This window comes from Saimiri boliviensis, chromosome 4 (assembly GCF_048565385.1).
Source record: "Saimiri boliviensis isolate mSaiBol1 chromosome 4, mSaiBol1.pri, whole genome shotgun sequence".
In the NCBI taxonomy this organism is placed as follows: Eukaryota; Metazoa; Chordata; class Mammalia; order Primates; family Cebidae; genus Saimiri; species Saimiri boliviensis.
The window spans coordinates 57,421,589-57,441,490 of NC_133452.1; the positions used below are offsets into that span (position 1 = coordinate 57,421,589).

A 19,902-nucleotide genomic window follows, 5' to 3' on the forward strand; every position below is an offset into this window, starting at 1 on the left:
TTTGCTAAAGACAGACTTAGCCCTACCTTTGGGAATTGGGAGCTTACTCAGTGCCCCAAAGTGAGATGCTTTTCATAAAGATAGGTACTATTCTCAGACTCTCAGTTATTAATATAAGACTTTAATCCTCCACACTTCTTGTTTATTACGATGTATTGGTCTTAGATGGACACGGTGGCTCATGTTTGTAATCTCAGCACTTTGGGAGGCCAAGGCAGGCAGATCTCCTGAGTCCAGGAGTTTGAGACCGGCCTGGCCAACATGGTGAAACCTTGTCTCTACCAAAAATGCAAAAATTGGCTGGGCATGGTGGCACACACCTGTAGTCCCAGCTTCTCAGAAGGCTGAGGCACAAGAATCACTTGAACCTAGGAAGTGGGGGAACCAGTGAGCTGAGATTGTGACACTGTATTCCAGCCTGAGTGACAGTGAGACTGTGTCTCAAAAAAAAAAAAAGATGTATTAGTCTTTCCTCAACTGGTAACATAGGACAGCTGCACTCCAGTCATTTGGGAATAGCGCTTTGAGCTCACTGACCACCAACATTAGCCAAATCAATATTAATAAATTAATGTAAAGATGTCTACTCAGTCGGAAAAATTCAGATAAATGACATAAGTTTACACAATCCATCTGCTTCTAAATACTTTAAAAATCACTCCTGAATCAGTCCAGTTCAGCATATCACATTGGGCCTCTTAGAAATGCACTTACTGAATTGTGCTTTGTTGTGACGCCTTTCTGTGAGCCATTATAAGAGGCACCTTATGAACTCATTATTACAGTTATGATAATGATAGGGCCAGGCACTGGAAAGCATTTATAGTTATCATTGTATTTCATGCTCACACCAAATTTATTATCCTCATTTCACAGATGAGGAAACTGAAGGTTACGTGACTTGCTCAAGGTTACATAGCTAGGAAGTGGCAGAGCCCACCTGGTCTGAGACTACAAAGCTAGTCCAGACCCCTCCCAACTGTACAGACCAGGGCAAGGCTGTGGCTCCCAGCCTCACCGCGTGCCCCTTTTATGAGGACCCTAGGGAGAAAGTCTCAGCTGTATTAGGAACCAAAATTAGTTCTACTCCTCCGAAACAGTTAGTTTTATACAATTGTTATGAGCTTTGTGAACTGTATGCTAACCAGCCAACTTGAGCAAGTTGTTTAGTTCACCCAAACCAAATATATAGTTCATCGTGGAATTCATATTTATCCTCATTTTTGGATCTACTTAGTTACCACTTTTTTTGCTTTCTGTCACCCTATTCTAAACTTTCATAATCTTCCCTAAGCCTCTCTCCAACAAGGGAAGGATGTGAGTAAATAACTAAAGGTATGGAGGTGAGGAGAGCTCAGAGGCCCCTGTCACAAATGAGGGAAGAACAATGAGAACCATTGCTGCAAAGCACTTTTAATGAAACTGTTGTGTAACTCCAGATCCAAGTCTCCATGATGTTCGATGGCCAGTCAGCGGTGGAAGTCCACTCGAGAACCAGTATGGATGACTTAAAGGCCTTCACGTCTCTGAGCCTGTACATGAAACCTCCTGTGAAGCAGCCGGAACTGGCCGAGACTGCAGATCAGTTTATCCTGTACCTCGGAAGCAAAAACGTAAGAACGTGAATTTGAAAGGAGGGAATAATATTTACAAGCAAGCTGCTTTTTCTCTTGCCTAAAATAAAGCCACCCGGGCAAACGAGCCAAAACAACGCCCATTCTGGTAACCCAGAAATCTCATTTTAATGGCAAGATTAAAAGAAAGACTTAGGGACAAGTTATTTCTTCTCTGTGTGGGATATTGTGGGGATTGTTTTCTATCACCATCACACTACTAACTTTGATGAGTCTGAATGGAACTCCTCAAGGACTTTGAGAAAAGCAGAAACCTATTCTGTTTGATGCCGAATCCTGTTTGGAGATACATAGTGATGGGTACTGTCAGGCTGTATTATATCCCTGGGTTAGCCTCACAAAATTAGCCTATTCCTGCAGCCAACAAATTTCCACAAGCTTGAGTGAGCATAGGGCCGGCAGACTCTTATGTGGCCACAGGAAGGTTGGAAAGGAAGAGCCACTGCCTGGTCTCACAGGAGCTTTGGGTAGTCAGAAGTCACTTGTATACAGCCGAGTATTTGGATTTATTTTTGTCCTTCAAAGAAATGAAAATAAAAGTTGATGTTCATTCACATGAATTTTATTTAAATTACTTCGTACTTCTTGATATTTCAGGCCAAAAAAGAGTATATGGGTCTTGCAATCAAAAATGATAACCTGGTGTACGTCTATAATTTGGGAACTAAAGATGTGGAGATTCCCCTGGACTCCAAGCCCGTCAGTTCCTGGCCTGCTTACTTTAGCATTGTCAAGATTGAAAGGTACAGTGAATTCATGACATAGCGCGAATATGCACATGTCAAAAGGAAGCTTTAGAAGGTTTGTGCGCACACACACGCACGCACACAGTGTCTTCCTGTGGATGTCATGAATGGCATTTTCTTCCCTTTATTCTTGCTCCCTTTTCTTCCATTATTCTTGTATTCTTTCCCAAACACCTTAGTAAAAAAGAAAAAAAAAAAAAAGTCATTTCCAAATCGCGATCTGATTAGATTTTACCTGGTCAATCCATGAATTAATTTCAAAATGAAATGTCTTTCTTCTCTTTCCCATTGATTGTGATATTTTATAAAAGCTTATTAGCATGGCAGAATTAAATTACCAACTTCGTGATGAGGGAACATTAACATTTTGACATTTAAAAAGTATTTTCTACAAATTAATAACGAGTGAAAATTCTTTATCTCAATAGGGTGGGAAAACATGGAAAGGTGTTTTTAACAGTCCCGAGTCTAAGTAGCACAGCAGAGGAAAAGTTCATTAAAAAGGGGGAATTTTCAGGGGATGACTCCCTGCTGGATCTGGACCCTGAGGATACAGTGTTTTATGTTGGTGGAGTGCCTTCCAACTTCAAGGTCAGCCATACAGCTCTATTTTGACCTATTACAAATCTACAGTAATTGTTTTTATAAATCCATAAACCTATAATGACTTGGGGGTTGCTGGTATAACTTTAAGAGCTTGGTTTAAGTGCGGAGTAGAATTCTGAGCAAGAATCTATAAATCTGGTCTATGCTACTCATGTTTGAATAATGTCAAACGCTTTCAAGTTATAACTAACTCCTGAAGATCATTGCATACTGATACATGCATTAATTAATATTACCCACACCTGCTGCAGGAATGTCCATAGCTTGTCGTGTCCCCACAGTTTAGACATAATCTTCAGCTTTGCAGTGGTGATTTCAAAAACTCAGTTATCTCACCTAATACAGGTATGAAATAAAGTTCCTGAGGTGAGAGTGGAGGTAGGACCTAGGAGAGAGTATGAAATCTGATGAAAGGTAGATAAGGGATAGGTCGAAGAAGATGGAAGTCGATCTGGGGTTCCAATTTCAGGACTATTATTACTAGTTATGGGCACATTACTGGAATTTCTCTGAGGATTATTTTCTCTCTCATTATATGAGACCAGGAATACCTACCTCACAAAGCTGGCATGAGGACTGATTTTTGTCATGAATTCACTGTCCAGCCTATGACTCGAACATAATCTGTGCTCAGGAAATCCCACTTTTTCTGCTGATTTGCACAACTGACAAGTCACTGCATATCTAAATGATTTGGCATAAACACACTGAGGTCTAGAAAGATATTTCTAAGAAGGGGTGGGTCCCTTTGACCTACTATTAGTTTCATTGTCTGTTCTGTGATGTCTGAGTAAAACATGATCGTGAAATTGTTGATTTTACCTTTGCTTTTGCACAGCTCCCTGCCAGTTTAAACCTGCCTGGCTTCACTGGCTGCCTGGAACTGGCCACTTTGAATAATGATGTGATCAGCTTGTATAACTTTAAGCACATCTATAATATGGACCCCTCCATATCAGTGCCCTGTGCCCGGTAAGAGACAATTGAGAATACTAGAGACTTGGATATTCATGCAAGAACAGCAGATAGAACAATTAAGAGTCAATATTCAGGTTCTCGAGCTTTTGTTTGGGGAAACCAGTTTTGAAACTGCATAAGTCATACCTGCAAAAAACTCTTCACCTTTTCTCTATCATAGATGAGCATGCCCAAGTGTCAAGTGTTAAACAACTTGTTTGCAGCCTCGATTTAGGATTCCAGAGACTGGGGTGTCTTTGGAGACTTCAGTTGTCTAGCACACAGGATAAAGAAGAAAACAATCCTTTTAAATTACCGACAAATACCTCTTTATCTCTTCCGTGCAGACAACAGGACTTCATTTAAATGTTGTAAGGTCCACAGAAGATGTTAGAAGAATGGGTTAAAAGGACTTCTTCACTTGAAAAGCATGACAGAAACAGTAGTGTTCAAATGACCCTTGGGTTTCCATTTCAGAGATAAGCTGGCCTTCACTCAGAGTCGGGCTGCTAGTTACTTCTTCGATGGCTCCAGTTATGCTGCAGTGAGAAACATCACAAGGAGAGGGAAATTTGGACAGGTGACTCGCTTTGACATAGAAGTTCGAACAACAGCTGACAACGGCCTTATTCTCCTGATGATCAATGGAGTGAGTCAAAATACAAGTCCTACTCCTTCTCCTTTATTTCCTTTACTTTCTGCTATTCATGTTTCCAGGAACTTTCCCAGGTCCCATGTGTCATGCCATCAAATTGAAATTCTAGTTTAGAAAGTCAGATTGGATTTTCTTCTTCAGGAAAGAAATGACAGCAATAAATAAAAGCAACCCTGAAATGCATTTCCCCACAGTACATTTTTGGATGTAAATAAACTAAGAGAACTTTGAGGAAATTGGCACCAAGATCTAGGTGAGCAGTGTGTCTGCAGAAATTTTGCCCTGGTCTCCTGACTCTTCTAAATCGTATGCCCTCATCAAATGAAAAGCAAAGCTTGCATGCTTTGTATATAAGTGTGTGTATATAAATATATATGTATGTACTTACACATATATACCTTTGTTTATAAATGATATATATGTACTATAAACAGATATAAGTATAGTATAAAACATTCAAAACTAGCAATAAAGAGCAAATTATATAATGATAAAAGATTAAATATATATGTTTAAAATGAAGATTAAGTTGACTTATTTGTTAATGATACAGAAATGTTTTTCTCTCACTAAAAAAAAATTTTAATAGCACTTTACTGTACAGCTCAAAGAAAATAGTTTTAATGAGAAAATGTAATTAAATGTGCTAAATATTTTCAGAAATCCTTAATCTTTTTGTGATACAGTGATTCAAAAGTCTTGTCCTAAGTCCAGTTTATTTCAACACTAATTTTATTGGTTGTTGTAACTAGACAAGATACCTCACAAAAATAAAAATGAAAGAGCATATCATTATCTGTGCCTACTAAGTCAAATAGTTTTTAGTCACATTGACCAAGTGGCAAAGGTTGTCTTTGAGATTTGACTGTTATGTTTCCTTTTTTCTACTATGAGTTCTTATAACTAACCAGATATCATTTTGTAAACATTAATAAAAGGGTTCAAAGCTATTGAAAAACTTAATTTGAAAGCTTTTTCTAAAGTTTAGAAATTTCTTCCCTCAAATATTTTAATAGTGTTGATAGGAGAGTTTTTGTGGGGTTGCATTTACATTGTTCTCATCAAAAAAAAATCACCTAACAATTAAAAAATCCCCAAACATCTTTAAAAACCGTCTCTTAACAGTATAATTGTCCTAAAAAAAAAGAGAGAGAGAGAGAGAGAAAGTTACTTTCTCATCCATTATTATAATACCCTTACATTGGTGTGACAGTATGTTTCTTTTTTGAAATAACTAGTAGGAAAAAAAAGAAATAACTAATAGGTTTCATACTACTGTCAGACATTTGTCATCACAAAGTTCAACAAATTTAGAATAATTCATGTTACAAAGGAAAATGTGTAACCCTCTATAAACTTGACAGCATTTTCAGTAATTTGTAGGAAGTAGTCAGCAAGTATCTGTGTGTCCCAAAATGTTTTCACATCACTCTATATCTCAATACAAATTGAGTGTAAATATTCTGTTTTTTAGGTTATATCACCCTTAAATCTATGTAACTAGGCACATGTAAACTGCAATAAATTGCAATAGGCTAGAAGCAATGAAATGGGTGAGGAGCCACCTTCAACCCTTCAAGTATGGAACCCCTTTTGGGAAGCCTCACATACTATGTGAATCCTGTGAAAGTCTGACAAAAGGATAAAATGAAGGCCCAGAGACAATTTATTCATGTATTAAATATTAAAAGTTTCTTTCTCTATGTTAGGTTATTTAGTGAGTATAAATAGACATTGAAATATTTTCGGCCGGGCGCGGTGGCTCACGCCTGTAATCCCAGCACTTTGGGAGGCCGAGGCGGGTGGATCACGAGGTCGAGAGATCGAGACCATCCTGGTCAACATGGTGAAACCCCGTCTCTACTAAAAATACAAAAAATTAGCTGGGCATGGTGGCGTGTGCCTGTAATCCCAGCTACTCAGGAGGCTGAGGCAGGAGAATTGCCTGAACCCAGGAGGCGGAGGTTGCGGTGAGCCGAGATCGCACCATTACACTCCAGCCTGGGTAACAAGAGCGGAAACTCTGTCTCAAAAAAAAAAAAAAAAAAAAAGAAAGAAAGAAATATTTTCTTCTGTATTTTAGATTTTTTAAGTTAGTATAAATAGAAGTTGAAATATTTTCTTCCTAAACTCTAATAGGTTGTTTTCCACACTCCCAGGAATGTACAAACTCCACTCAGGAGATCCCTTCCTGTAGAACAGGGACTTTGCCACAGTGTTTTATTTTTCAAATCCATTGACTTCTTGTATCTATGAACTATCTTCTGAAACAACCAAACCTCACCAGTAAATTACTTGAGTGTCACAAAATTTCTTTGGTTCTCAAACATCATGTGGTCCAAGTGCATAATCATTCTATATTTATTTACATAAATCCAGTGTTTCAAAACAACTCAGCAATGACCATCTTTTTTTAAATCCATATTTGCTGATAATATGGGAGAATGCTTTTCGGTATGCCATGAAATTATTTTTTAATATTACTAATTTTCATCCTAAGATAAATTCAATCACATCTGTTGGCCTATTATAATTTTCAAAAGTTGCCTAAAGACAAGGCGGTTGAATAAACATGATATACTATACTCTGTTTTCAAGATTTTCTTAAGGGCAATAATGTAGACTTAAAACTTCATCCATTAATTCAGAAAGTAGAATGAAAACAAAAGAAGGTTTTTTTTTTACACCATGTATAATTATTAACTGTTATATATTAAGATGAGAAATAGCTGCTGATATGGAAGTAGTTGTCACTTTGGTGGTGGTGGTGGTGGTGGTGGTGGTGGTTGTTGTTGTTTTGAGACAGAGTCTTGTTTTGAGACAGTAGCCCAGACTGGAGTGCAGTGGCACAGTCTTGGCTCGCTGCAACCTCTGCCTCCAGGGTTCAAGGAATTCTCCTGCCTCAGCCTCCTAAGTAGCTGGGATTACAGGCACCTGCCACCACACTGAACTAATTTTTGTATTTTTGGTAGAGATGAGATTTTGTCATGTTGGCCGGGCTTTTCTTGAACTCCTGGCCTCAAGTGATCCACTCACCTTGTCCTCCCAAAGTGCTGGGATTATAGGTGTGAGCCACTGCACCCAGCCATTGTCACGTTTATTTTATAAGAATTTCATGAGACTTCCTTAGTCTTCATCGCTCCAATAATAAAAAATAGTCATTTCTCAAATTCAGCTAAATCTGATTCTATTAGCATAATAGCAGATGTTCTTATCTTACAACTTCTTTCTGTCCCCAGAGTATGTTTTTCAGACTGGAAATGCGCAATGGTTACCTAAACGTGTTCTATGATTTTGGATTCAGCAATGGTCCAGTGCACCTTGAAGATACGTTAAAGAAAGCTCAAATTAATGATGCCAAATACCATGAGGTACAAATCATTGTGGTTTGGGTGGCTTTGCTTTTTTTTTTATACTTAGATCTGTTGATCTATGTATCAAATGAGATAGGCAGGATAGTACATAAACTGAGAACTTTCATATCTAAAGAGCAGCTGATGGACCTCATTTTCTCAACCCCAGGAAAACATTTGCTTTAAAACAACGAATGTATTTTGTCCTATTGGTGTTCCAATTAAAAAGTCACTGGAAAATTCCTTTTGATTGTTTAATTAATCAGAAGGCTTCTATTCATCTTAAATATCGCCATTAGTATTCCTATAGAATACTTCCATACGTTTGTTGAATGAGTCAGAGTGTAGATATACAGCCATTTTTTTGTTTGTTTATCCTTTGAGCCCCAATAAATATAACAAGAATACATATAAGTAAATACAGAATTTCCTTTTAAACCACTTATTCAGAATTTAGAAAATACTAGCACACTTTTTCTTATAAAGAGAACTCACAAAGAATCCCCTTTAGTTTTGAAACAGATGAAAATATACTTCATCCATTTTTATTAACTATTTTAAATATATAATTTAATAAACTGTATACAAGGCACAATATGTTTTAAGTTGAAGCAAAATGCATGGGGTAAGAAGCTATATTTCCCTTTTCAGTTCAAAGTCCGTAACTTCATGAGAATGGTTTACAATAAAAGAATATTTTAACTATTTCTCTGACTAGCATTTTTGCAGATTCATTAGAGCTGCTCACTGTGTCACCAAAAAAAATTACACCTGGTAACATGCCATCTAGATTCCAGAAGGCACCTGCTTGGGAATACAGTAGGGGTTGCCAGGGGTATAAAGTTTCATTTGTGCTAGGTGAGTAAGTTCTATAAATCTGTACAACATGGAGCCTATAGTTAAAAATAATTTAAAATGTATTGAGGATAGATCTCATGTTAAGTGTGCTTAACACACACACACACACACACACACACACACACACACACACACACCAAAAAGGGACCCAAGGAAAGATTGGGAAATGTGTGATATGTCTCTTACCTTGATTGTGGGGTGATAGGAGTGTTTGCTTATGTCCAAACTCTTCAAATTGCACACATAAAATATGTGTAGTTCTTTGTTTATCAACTAAATTTGAATAAAGTTGTTTTTAAAAAAGAAGACAATGACAGCACCTGTTTATGGTTCTTTCCTGAATCCTCTGGGAAGGAGCAGGAGGAAACAATAGGTCGAATGGCAAAATTTTTCTTGGGCTGGCTCCCTCTTCATATAGACCTCCTTTCCCAGGAAATGTGAACCGCTGGTTATAGAAGCAAGAGTTTTCAAGTCTGTGAGAAAAGAAAATCTATTCCCCATTTTGTGAACAAACAAACACAAACGCATGGAAGAACAACTATTATAGCCAGAAGAATTAAAATACATAGAAGTCGTCAAAGAGCTGAATATTCAGTAGTTAATCAAGGCTTACTATATATTATCTCTCCCAGATCTCAATCATTTACCACAATGATAAGAAATTGATCTTGGTAGTTGACAGAAGGCATGTCAAGAGCATGGATAATGAAAAGATGAAAATACCTTTTACAGATATATACATTGGAGGAGCTCCCACAGAAATCTTACAATCCAGGTAAGGCTTTTTGTTAAGTAGCTGTTTTTTCCTAGCAATGTGCTAGGCTGGCCACATGCAGGAAGGTCTGGTAACAGTGTCAGTAGCCTTGCTACTTTTACACACAGGGACAAGCGCAGGCACACAGATTCATGTACCTGCAGGCCCCCTGGAGTCAGTCTTCAGGACCTCCTGAAATTAGCATCGCATAGATGTAATCACAGATTTCTTCAATTATCGTATTACTCTTAGAACAAGATCTAATGCAGGCGTCCCCAAACTTTTTACACAGGGGGCCAGTTCACTGTCCCTCAGACCGTTGGATGGCCGCCACACACTGTGCTCCTCTCACTGACCACCAATGAAAGAGGTGCCCCTTCCTGAAGTGCGGCGGGGGGCCGGATAAATGGCCTCAGGGGGCCGCATGCGGCCGGCGGGCTGTAGTTTGGGGACGCCTAAATTCTAATGCAATATTTCTCATCAACAATAGGAAGGGTGGAACACGTATATTGTGTGAAGAGGAAACAGCATTTGTCCATTTACTTTTGCTTAATCTTAAACCCATTTTGAACTCTCCAATAGCATCTGAGCTACACAAATTTTTAAGGTTATCCAAAGTGTTGTGTATTATGTAAAATGAAACATTAAGACACTTCCCTAACTTTTGTGGATTACAGATGTGTTGCAAATAATGCCAAAATGGGTTCATTAACAACACGGATTAATAAAAGTCTGAAGACGTGTGTTCAAATCCTAACGTCACTTGTGGCATAAGAGAATAATTTATTTCTTAGTTTCATTTTATAGGTTAAACCCTGTGCAATTACTAAGAGTTGATTATTTTTATGTATGTCACTATAAAAATCATAGTTCCCTATGATTCAACCTAACAATCTTCTGTTAAAGGGAAATAATAGTGTCTCCGTACTGAATTGTTATGAAGATAAAATGAGATAATGTAATTAAAGCATTTTGAAAACTGTAAGGAAAAAAGTGGCTTGACTCAGAACAAAACTCTTCTACAGGCACAGATTAGACATTGCTGCGTGCTTATCAAAGAAAGCATGAGAATATGGAATGATTATAAAGCCATTATGAATGACTATAAATAAATGCAAATTCCATAGCCTACATATGCATGGTAACATCATCATCATGGCTGTATCAGTGAAGGCTGACTTTCTTTTTCAGGGCCCTAAGAGCACACCTTCCCCTAGATATCAACTTCAGAGGATGCATGAAAGGCTTCCAGTTCCAAAAGAAAGATTTCAATTTACTGGAGCAGACAGAAACCCTGGGAGTTGGTTATGGATGCCCAGAAGACTCTCTTGTAAGAACTACTCAGTCAAAAGCTTTTTAATTGACACAATACTTATCACTCTCAAAAGCTGGAAAAGCTCTTTTCAGCTTCTCCATGATCCTAGGTACACCTTGGGTTCTTTTCTGCTACCATCAGAACAAAGAATCTTTAAACTAGAAAGGCTCCTGTGTGTGAGGTTCCTGTGACTTGTTCTTTTGCTTCTGTTTTCCATGGGTGGGGCATTTAAAACCCAGAGAGGGTGTGCTGGTGTCATTGTTCACTCAGGTTGGAAGCAGTGGAGAAAATGAACCCCTATCTCTCAGAGGAGCTCCTGGTGTATGCCTGAATTCCAACATAAACCAAAAGTGGGGAAAAAAGCTATTTGCATAGAAACTTAACAGGCAAGGCCCTCCATATGTGAAAAGTTGATAGTTTTAAGCATTTGATAATGATCAAAAACACTATATTCACTTGTTTTGCCACACAGATATCTCGCAGAGCATACTTCAGTGGGCAGAGCTTCATTGCTTCAACTCAGAAAATATCTTTCTTTGATGGCTTTGAAGGAGGTTTTAATTTCCGAACATTACAACCAAATGGGTTACTGTTCTATTATGCTTCAGGGGTAAGTATTTGTTTTTCTCTGAGGAAACTTCTTTGGGTTTATTGTTTTGCCTATTAAAAATAATTTTTAATGCATGTTAAAAGTGATTTTCTATTCAGATTAATTTTGACTCACATGTAGATAATCAGAATACCTCATTTCAAGCACTTTATAAAATATTATGTATGTATTGTATATCAGGAGTTCCTAACCTGAAATTCTCCACCCCCAAGGGTTCATGGATAGAAATCAGAGGAGTCTGTGGACTTAATGGGAAAAGATAACATCTTTATTTTGTCTCACTGAAATTGATCAATTTTCTTTGATTATGAATCTAGGCAACACACTACTGTAGTATTACAAGTACCTGTAACTTTGTCATTAATAGAAATCACAGATCTTTTTATTTCGTATTACAATTGCCACAGAAATCTCAGAATGTAATTTTTGCTCATTACTACTTCTAAATTACTGCAGTTATTAGAGCTGCTATGAGATGTTGTTATTTAATGCCTTAATAAAGAAGTTATAAATTTATAGATTATTATTTTAGTATTTTGAAAACTGTATTTCAATATAATTGGTTTCCTTTGATTATATATTTTGTTTTATGCAATTAAAACATTTTGTGAAGGAGTCCCTATATGTTACCAAAATGCCAAAGGTATTTCTGGCACAAAAATTAAGAGTCCCTGTTTATATGCTATGAACAAACACATTTGTGATTTAATTTATAAAAGAGTAAAAAAAACATACATACTTCTCTTAGATTTGCTATAGAACATGTGAGCTCAGCTCATAAAGATATGTTATTTCAAGAATAAAATAAGGTCTGTACAGGATTGGTGACCCTAAGATTCAACTGGTGGGTCTGTGAAAAAGTCATCATCGGTGTGTACACTGATGTGCCAGGTCATCGTATAACTTCTAAAAGCAGCTTTCACTTTTCATATATATTACATGTATCTGACACATTTATATCCAATTTAATTGGAATCAGTAAAATCTGTGAGAATTTACTCAAAGCATTTTGTAGAACTTCTGACCCAAAACCTGCCCTGGACTACCCTGGTTAATTAAATAACACCTTTTGCCCACAAAAAGCAGTCTATTTTGAGGGCAGACTTTAGAAGTTGGTGCTCAAATAAGGAAAGAGAAGCAAGATTCACATTTGCCAAATATTTTAAGAGAAGCAATAAGCAAATTTAAAAAAAAAAAAAGAGCTAACTTGCTTTTAAAAATATCTCTTCTGTCTCTATAGATGACAAAGTGAAAGATTTTTAAAAGCCAAACTAGCGAATTAACCCTTCCCTAGACATATAGCTACAGCCCCAGGGAGATCCAAATACTATCTTTCAAGGGGATTAAAAGTGAGATTGAAAGTACGAGAGTAACTGAGACTGGGTTGACAACTCCCAGCATAACAAAGTCACCAAAAATTTTCTGTTCGAAATATAGGAGATGCATTTTTCTACTGAAATGTGTCTAACTGTATAGGTAATATCAGTACAAGCAATAGGGTATTTTGGTAGCTATTTATAGAAATGATTTTACAAGCAAATTTCCTACACACTGTATTGCCATTAAGCAATACCATTGAGTAAATGTTGAAAATGTTTCTGTCTTTTGGATCCCTAGATTCCCTACTTTCATGTCTGTGCTTGCATTTCAGTCAGACGTGTTCTCCATCTCACTGGATAACGGCACTGTCGTCATGAATGTAAAGGGAATCAAAGTTCAGTCAGTAGATAAGCAGTACAATGATGGGCTGTCCCACTTCGTCATTACCTCTGTCTCGCCCACAAGGTACATATCCTCACTTCATATTCTTTCCAACATGTCTATTTATGGGACATGATTATGTCAAAAACCACTGTGAATAATAGGCTCTCCTATGCCTTTTCTAAAGTTAAAACAAAAAAGCTGGAAGGAAAAACTTACCTTCCTCAAAAAAGTACTGCTATTAGCTTCTGAGACATGTAAAACAAATCACTATCAAATTTCTTAAAAGAAATATAAGGGTTCTTTTTCCTATAAACAATAGGTTATAATCTCCTTAGAGAAGTGCCTGCTAATCTCACCTACTGAATGGAGTGCAGTATTTTGCACATAGAAGGAGCTCAGCAAATATTGGTCTTGTTTAGACCCTGAATTAAACAATTGAGAATGCAACATATATGGCCACATTTTGAAAGCTCAAACTTTATTTTTAAAATTATAATACTGAATATATTTTTCATAATAACAAAGTTTTCTGGCCGGGCGTGGTGGCTCAAGCCTGTAATCCCAGCACTTTGGGAGGCCGAGGCGGGTGGATCACAAGGTCAAGAGATCGAGACCATCCTGGTCAACATGGTGAAACCCCGTCTCTACTAAAAATAGAAAACATTAGCTGGGCATGGTGGTGCGTGCCTGTAATCCCAGCTACTCAGGAGGCTGAGGCAGGAGAAGTGCCTGAACCCAGGAGGCGGAGGTTGCAGTGAGCCGAGATCGTGCCATTGCACTCCAGCCTGGGTAACAAGAGCGAAACTCCGTCTCAAAAAAAAAAAAAAAAGAAAGTTTTCTGGAATAAGAAATGAACTTTTGATACTATTCTATGTCCACTTTTGTGGACACAGAAAACATGAGTAGGCTTTTTCTAAACCCCGTTTCCAGTAAAGATCAAAATTTAATGTGCTTTGCCAGGAAAATGGTCTTCCACAAATGTGATTAAGTGATTATCATGAGGTATGCTGTTTTATCTATGCACACACACACAAATAATGATGATGACTAGTCATCTGAATTTCTTGCTTTATGGGTTTAAATTCCAATCTTGGCTTGAAGGATCTTTTTTGCATATAGAAATATCCAACCATTTTATCCTGGGCCTCATGAAGAGTTTGGCAACTCATTGTCTCTTCATTAACCAGATGTTCCATTTCAATTTCATGAGAAAACCTGCTTATCTAACTTAGAGTGGGTCAAAGTAAAATGCTAGCTCTGTGGTGTGTAAAGAAGCCTTTTTCTTTTGCAGATATGAACTGATAGTAGATAAAAGCAGACTTGGGAGTAAGAATCCTACAAAAGGGAAAGTAGAGCAGACACAACCAGGTGAAAAGAAGTTTTACTTCGGTGGCTCACCAGTCAGTACTCAGTATGCTAATTTCACTGGCTGCATAAGTAATGCCTACTTTACCAGGTATAATATTTTTATCATTAATGCATCTGCATGATTGATAAATAAAATCAAGACAACAGTGAAAATATTAAAACTGAGAACTGTGAAATGTATCTGAAGCATTAAGAGATAACAAAAGTTTGTGTGTGTTTGAGAGACTGTCATACTTGTGTTTCTGTGTAGGCTCTTTGCCCTTTAATTTCCATACAACCTTGACGAAGTAAGCCTTCATTTCTTCACCTACATAATGCAGATAATAATAGTGCATGTTTGGTAGGTTTGTTATGAGGGGTAAATGAGAAGATAATGCACATAAAGTAAGTTGTACAGTGTCTGGCATACAGCAAGCTATAAATATTAGATGCAATTATTTTTGTACTTATCATTAATGGCAGAGTAACATACCCAGACATTTAAGAAAGTCTTAATTTAATGCACGACTTTAAAGAAAGCTATCAATCTAGGTCCTTAACAAAGACAGTAGGGGCGCCTTGAGTACAAGAAAAAGCAAGGGAGGAATTTAATGTAGAAGAAACAAGCACTGTTTCAATCATCCAGAGTGCGTTGAGGAAAAAGAAGTTCATTAGTATAAATGTGTGATGGCAGGCACATAGTTATTAAGGGGTTGAATGTTAATTTAAAGTGTTCTGGTTTTGATGGGTAAGGACCAGTCACACACGTACACACACACATTTTAATTGTCAAAGCTCCTTGACATCCATAATCTTCACCGTGTTAATTCTGAACAATATTTTCAATATTTATTTTTTCCTCTGTCACAAACACAGGGTGGATAGAGATGTGGAGGTTGAAGATTTCCAGCGGTATACTGAAAAGGTCCACACTTCTCTTTATGAGTGTCCCATTGAGTCTTCACCATTGCTTCTCCTCCATAAAAAAGGAAAAAATTTATCCAAGCCTAAAACAAGTCAAAATAAAAAGGTAAAAGATAATGCTATTCTGACTTCCTAGTTGACCTCATATTCCATGCACACAGTTCTAGACACTGCTGCTTTATACAATTTACTTGATACTTTGCAACTATGTACATAGGAAAGACGGGGTTCTTGCAGTATCGCATTTTCCAGTTTACTAGCTTCGTTGCATTAGTTCTTTGTTTCTTATAGAAGCATTTTTTAAATTTTATTGACATGTAATAATGGTACAAATGTATGGGGTACAGAAGTATCTTTTAACACATGTATATAACGTGCAATAATGGAATCAGAGTAATAGCATGTATATTATCTCAAACGCTTATTACTTCTTTGTGTTGGGAACATTGAAAATCATCTCTTCTAGCTATTTGAAAATATGCAATAAATTATTGTTAACTATAGTCACTCTACCATACTATAGAGACACAGAACATTTTCTTCCTATCTAGCTGTAATTTTATGTACATTAACCAACCTCAGCCTATCCTCCTCCCGCCTCTGCCCTTCCCAGCCTCTGATAACCACAGTTCCATTCTCCTGTGAGCTCATAAACTCCCACTTATGAAACATACAGTATTTGTCTTTCTATGCCTGCCTCATTTCACTTAACATAATGTCCTCCAGGCTCACCCGTGTTTGTCGCATCAGGTCTTGTTCCCAATGAACAATTTGAATCAGCTGTTTATTTACACTTCCAATTACTTTTCCGGACAAAAGTTAAAATGTTCCTATGCTTAACAGTGTAAAAACAATACATATTATTTAGTGCTATAATTCTCTAGTACCATTTGCTTTTGTGTAACAGTTTCAGGCTTTTGTCACAATCATGGAAATTACTCAAGTTTCTGATCTTACCCTGGTTTTCCCCCCTCCTTCCTGGACCTTCACTTTAACCACTCACATGCACAGTTGATCTGTGACATCAGCTAAAGCTACTCCATTATCAAAATCTTGAGTTCTAAAATTCTATCCTGACTACTAGTCATTCTCCTTCATTTACTTCCACCGTATACATTATTTGCCTTCATTACAAGTGGAACCGTTAATCCCTTCTCATTCTTTCAGTTTAACCCTCTCCACCTCTTCCATGATCCAGTTTTAAGAGCACACTCAGGTGTCAGTGTTCCCGTCCTGGCCCATGCCCCCAGCATCTTTCATCTCTCACCTCCCAGCAGGTCTCCTTGCTTCCACCTTGTTCCCTGATAGCCTATTCTCAACCCAACAGCCAGATCCTTATAAATATAAATCATATCATGTCATTACTGTGCTTGAAGTGGCCCCCCAACTACACTCAGAGTAAAAGCCCAAGGCACCACAATTCATAAGAGGCCCTATGTGATCCACGCCCCTTTCCCTGAGTTCGTCTCCTCCTACTTGCCCACCTCCCTCACTCTTGTCCCCATACCAGCCTCCCGACTATTCCTAGAATGGACCATGGGAGCGCCTGCTTTAGGTTCTTTATTCAAACTTCCCTTCAATTTAGATCACTCTTCTCCCAAATATCTGCACAGACAACTTCTCCTCCTTCTACAAGTGCTCAACTCTCATCTGTTCAATGACCTACATTGACCTTCTATTGAATACTGCAGCCTGCCTCCTACCTCCCACCAGTAATACTCCCCTTTTGCCTCTTTCTATTCTTTTTTCATAGTACTTATATTTTATTAGTATGCTTTCTTTATTATGTTTATTATTTATTATCTGTCCCCTCTACTAAAATGCAAGCTCACTCCTTTTGTTCCCTGATGTGTCATAAGGACCCAGAACAAAGCATATAATAGGTGTCCAATAAATACACAACTATCTGCATCATAGGGTTGTAACAAAACTTAAATGAGTTAATGCATGAAATGAAATGCACTTAGCACAGTGCAAGGCATATAGTAAAGATTCAGTGAAAATTTCTTGCTATATCTCTATAGAACCCTGTGAGTATTCTGAAGGATTGGTTCCTAAAAGTGCAATTGCTTGGTTCAAGGGAATATGCGTTTTCACTATTAAGGCAATACCCATTTACACTCCCACAAACGGCGTTTAAAGAACATTTTGTCCCACACTATTGTCAACAATGAATATAATCAAATTTCTATAATATTGCCAATCTGATGGACAAATTGAGGTTTCAGTTTGCGTTTCCCTGAATGCTAGTGAGGTTAAACATCTTTTCTGGGGAAGAACTGATCGCCTTCCAAGATGGCTTCTGGACCATCAGCAAGAGGGAAGTGTCTCCATCAGCATCTCTATTCTGACGATTTTTCACTGACCATTATATGTTGACATTTTCCATATATTTGAGCATATGTGGACTACTTTTTTCAATCCCCTTGAAATTTCTCCTTTGTTCATATATGACTGCTTTATCAATGTTAACAAAATAATTTTGCGTGTGTATAATTAAAACTTAGTCGTTTGTTAGGATCCCTTCCTGAATTTGACATGGAAGACAGATAATTTCATTGATTCTCATGAAGGATTTTGCTTAAAGATACTATGAAGGAGTTTTCAGAGTATACTATAAAATTCTTATTGAGTCTTGCTGCTACTCTCATACAATGATGCTAAAAGATTTACCCTGAAAATTTTTTACCTGGCACTCGAACACCGGGCAGCAGGTCATATGCAGCAGGTCACAGGCAGCAGGTTAACATTACAGGCTGATGAGGGACATCGATCTTCTGAAGCAAACACAGTTACCCCTGTAAATGAACACAGTTTTCTAAATGAAGTTGTCTATTAAATGTAGTTTCCCAACAAACATTCAGTCTCAAGGTTATAATCAACAGCCCAACTTTTAACACAAACTTTTCCATATTATAGGAAACCTGTTAACCTTTATGGTAAATCATGTTAGACAGAAACTCGACTTTGTAATAACAAGATACAGAATCACCATAGATTTCAATTATATTTTATGGTAACTAGAATGTCAACGTTTGCTAATCCTTTCTTATATTGACCCTTGTTTCAATAGCTTCACAAATAGCTACCAAGAAAAATACGTGGCGTCTGCTCTAAATTTTTATCAAGGCTGCATCAAAGCAATTGGGATTGTAATAATTTATTTTCACAATCACTTCCTAATATCCCATTTTATCACTTAACATATTCATTTGACCATTAATAGACTTCCAGTTGCTTCTAGTTTTCTCCTTTTACAGGTAAAGATCTTTGTACATAAATCTTTGAGTACACTGCTGAATAAATCTTTAAGATAGATTTCTAGAGACAGAATTACTGGATCAAGGCAAATAGCTTTCCAAAAAGGTAATGTTGACTTATATTTCTCTATGGTATTTGTGAATACCTGTCTTATCACCTATGTTTCAGCCTTAATTTTTTTTTTTTTTTTTTTTTTTTTTTTTGAGACAAAGTCTCACTCTGTCACTAGGCTGGAGTGCAGTGGTGCGATCTCAACTCACTGCAACCTTTGCCTCCCAGGTTCAAGCAATTCTCCTACCTCAGCCTCCTGAGTAGCTGGCACTACTGGAGCACACCACCACGCCCAGCTAATTTTTGTGTTTTTAGTAGAGACGGGATTTCACCATGTTGGCCAGGATGGTTTTGATCTCTTGACCTCGTGATCTGCCCACCTCAGCCTCCCGAAGTGCTAGGATTATAGGCGTGAGGCACCATGCCCGGCTCCAGCCTTAAATTTTTTAAAACAATTTTTATGTTTCAAACTTAAATGAGAAAAGTTGCTTATTTGGTGTTTAATAATGAACATTTCATGTATTGTAACAGACATCATTCTAGGGTATCGGGCAAACCACTCTCTTCTCTGAGAACTGATTTCCTACCCAGAGAGCAGGCCCGGTGTTTTAGATGTAGAACCTCACTTCCCTGGATATAGATCACTGGACCAGGGTAGATCACATGCACTAAGCTGGGCTATCATATTTTCTTCCTTGGAAACTTAGAACCCAGAGAGACTAGCCTGAGCTGGTTATTGAATAAAAAACATGTAAACTTAAGGGCTCTATGTTAATTATACACAGAGGGGGGAAAAGCTGCTTTTTAGATGGAAAGGCAGAAAGCTAAACTGCTGAGAAAGAAAAATGAAAAGAGATGCTCTGAGAAACCGGAAACCTCCAGAAAGGGAGTGCCCTGATTCTTTCTAGCTTTCCAATTGATTCCAGCCCCTGCTGGGACACCAGAATACTATCTTCTCTTAGATTGTTTAAGATACCCTTATATCCTTATAACACATTGCTGTCCTTTTCTTCAGTAGCTCAACTAGCTTGGCTGTTATCTAACACAAAAGGATCTTCCTAAATTGAACTGGTATCATCAGTGGGATTGCAACTAATAGGCCCACAGAGAAAAAAAAAATTATACTG

At 37.5% G+C, this 19,902-nt stretch overlaps 1 protein-coding gene across 3 annotated transcripts in view; it reads left to right on the plus strand.

The window, feature by feature from the left end:
- LAMA4 (laminin subunit alpha 4) overlaps window positions 1-19,902 on the plus strand; it is a 161,516-nt gene that overhangs the window by 126,054 nt on the left and 15,560 nt on the right. For all 3 annotated transcript variants that reach the window (XM_010346489.3, XM_074397586.1, XM_074397587.1), the window contains exons 20-31: window positions 1,440-1,613; window positions 2,232-2,377; window positions 2,809-2,971; window positions 3,825-3,958; window positions 4,421-4,592; window positions 7,838-7,969; window positions 9,442-9,584; window positions 10,755-10,893; window positions 11,351-11,488; window positions 13,140-13,273; window positions 14,484-14,648; window positions 15,416-15,569. In XM_010346489.3, the coding sequence (XP_010344791.1) occupies window positions 1,440-1,613; window positions 2,232-2,377; window positions 2,809-2,971; window positions 3,825-3,958; window positions 4,421-4,592; window positions 7,838-7,969; window positions 9,442-9,584; window positions 10,755-10,893; window positions 11,351-11,488; window positions 13,140-13,273; window positions 14,484-14,648; window positions 15,416-15,569 (1,794 nt within the window). The remainder of the gene's footprint in view (window positions 1-1,439; window positions 1,614-2,231; window positions 2,378-2,808; window positions 2,972-3,824; window positions 3,959-4,420; window positions 4,593-7,837; window positions 7,970-9,441; window positions 9,585-10,754; window positions 10,894-11,350; window positions 11,489-13,139; window positions 13,274-14,483; window positions 14,649-15,415; window positions 15,570-19,902) is intronic.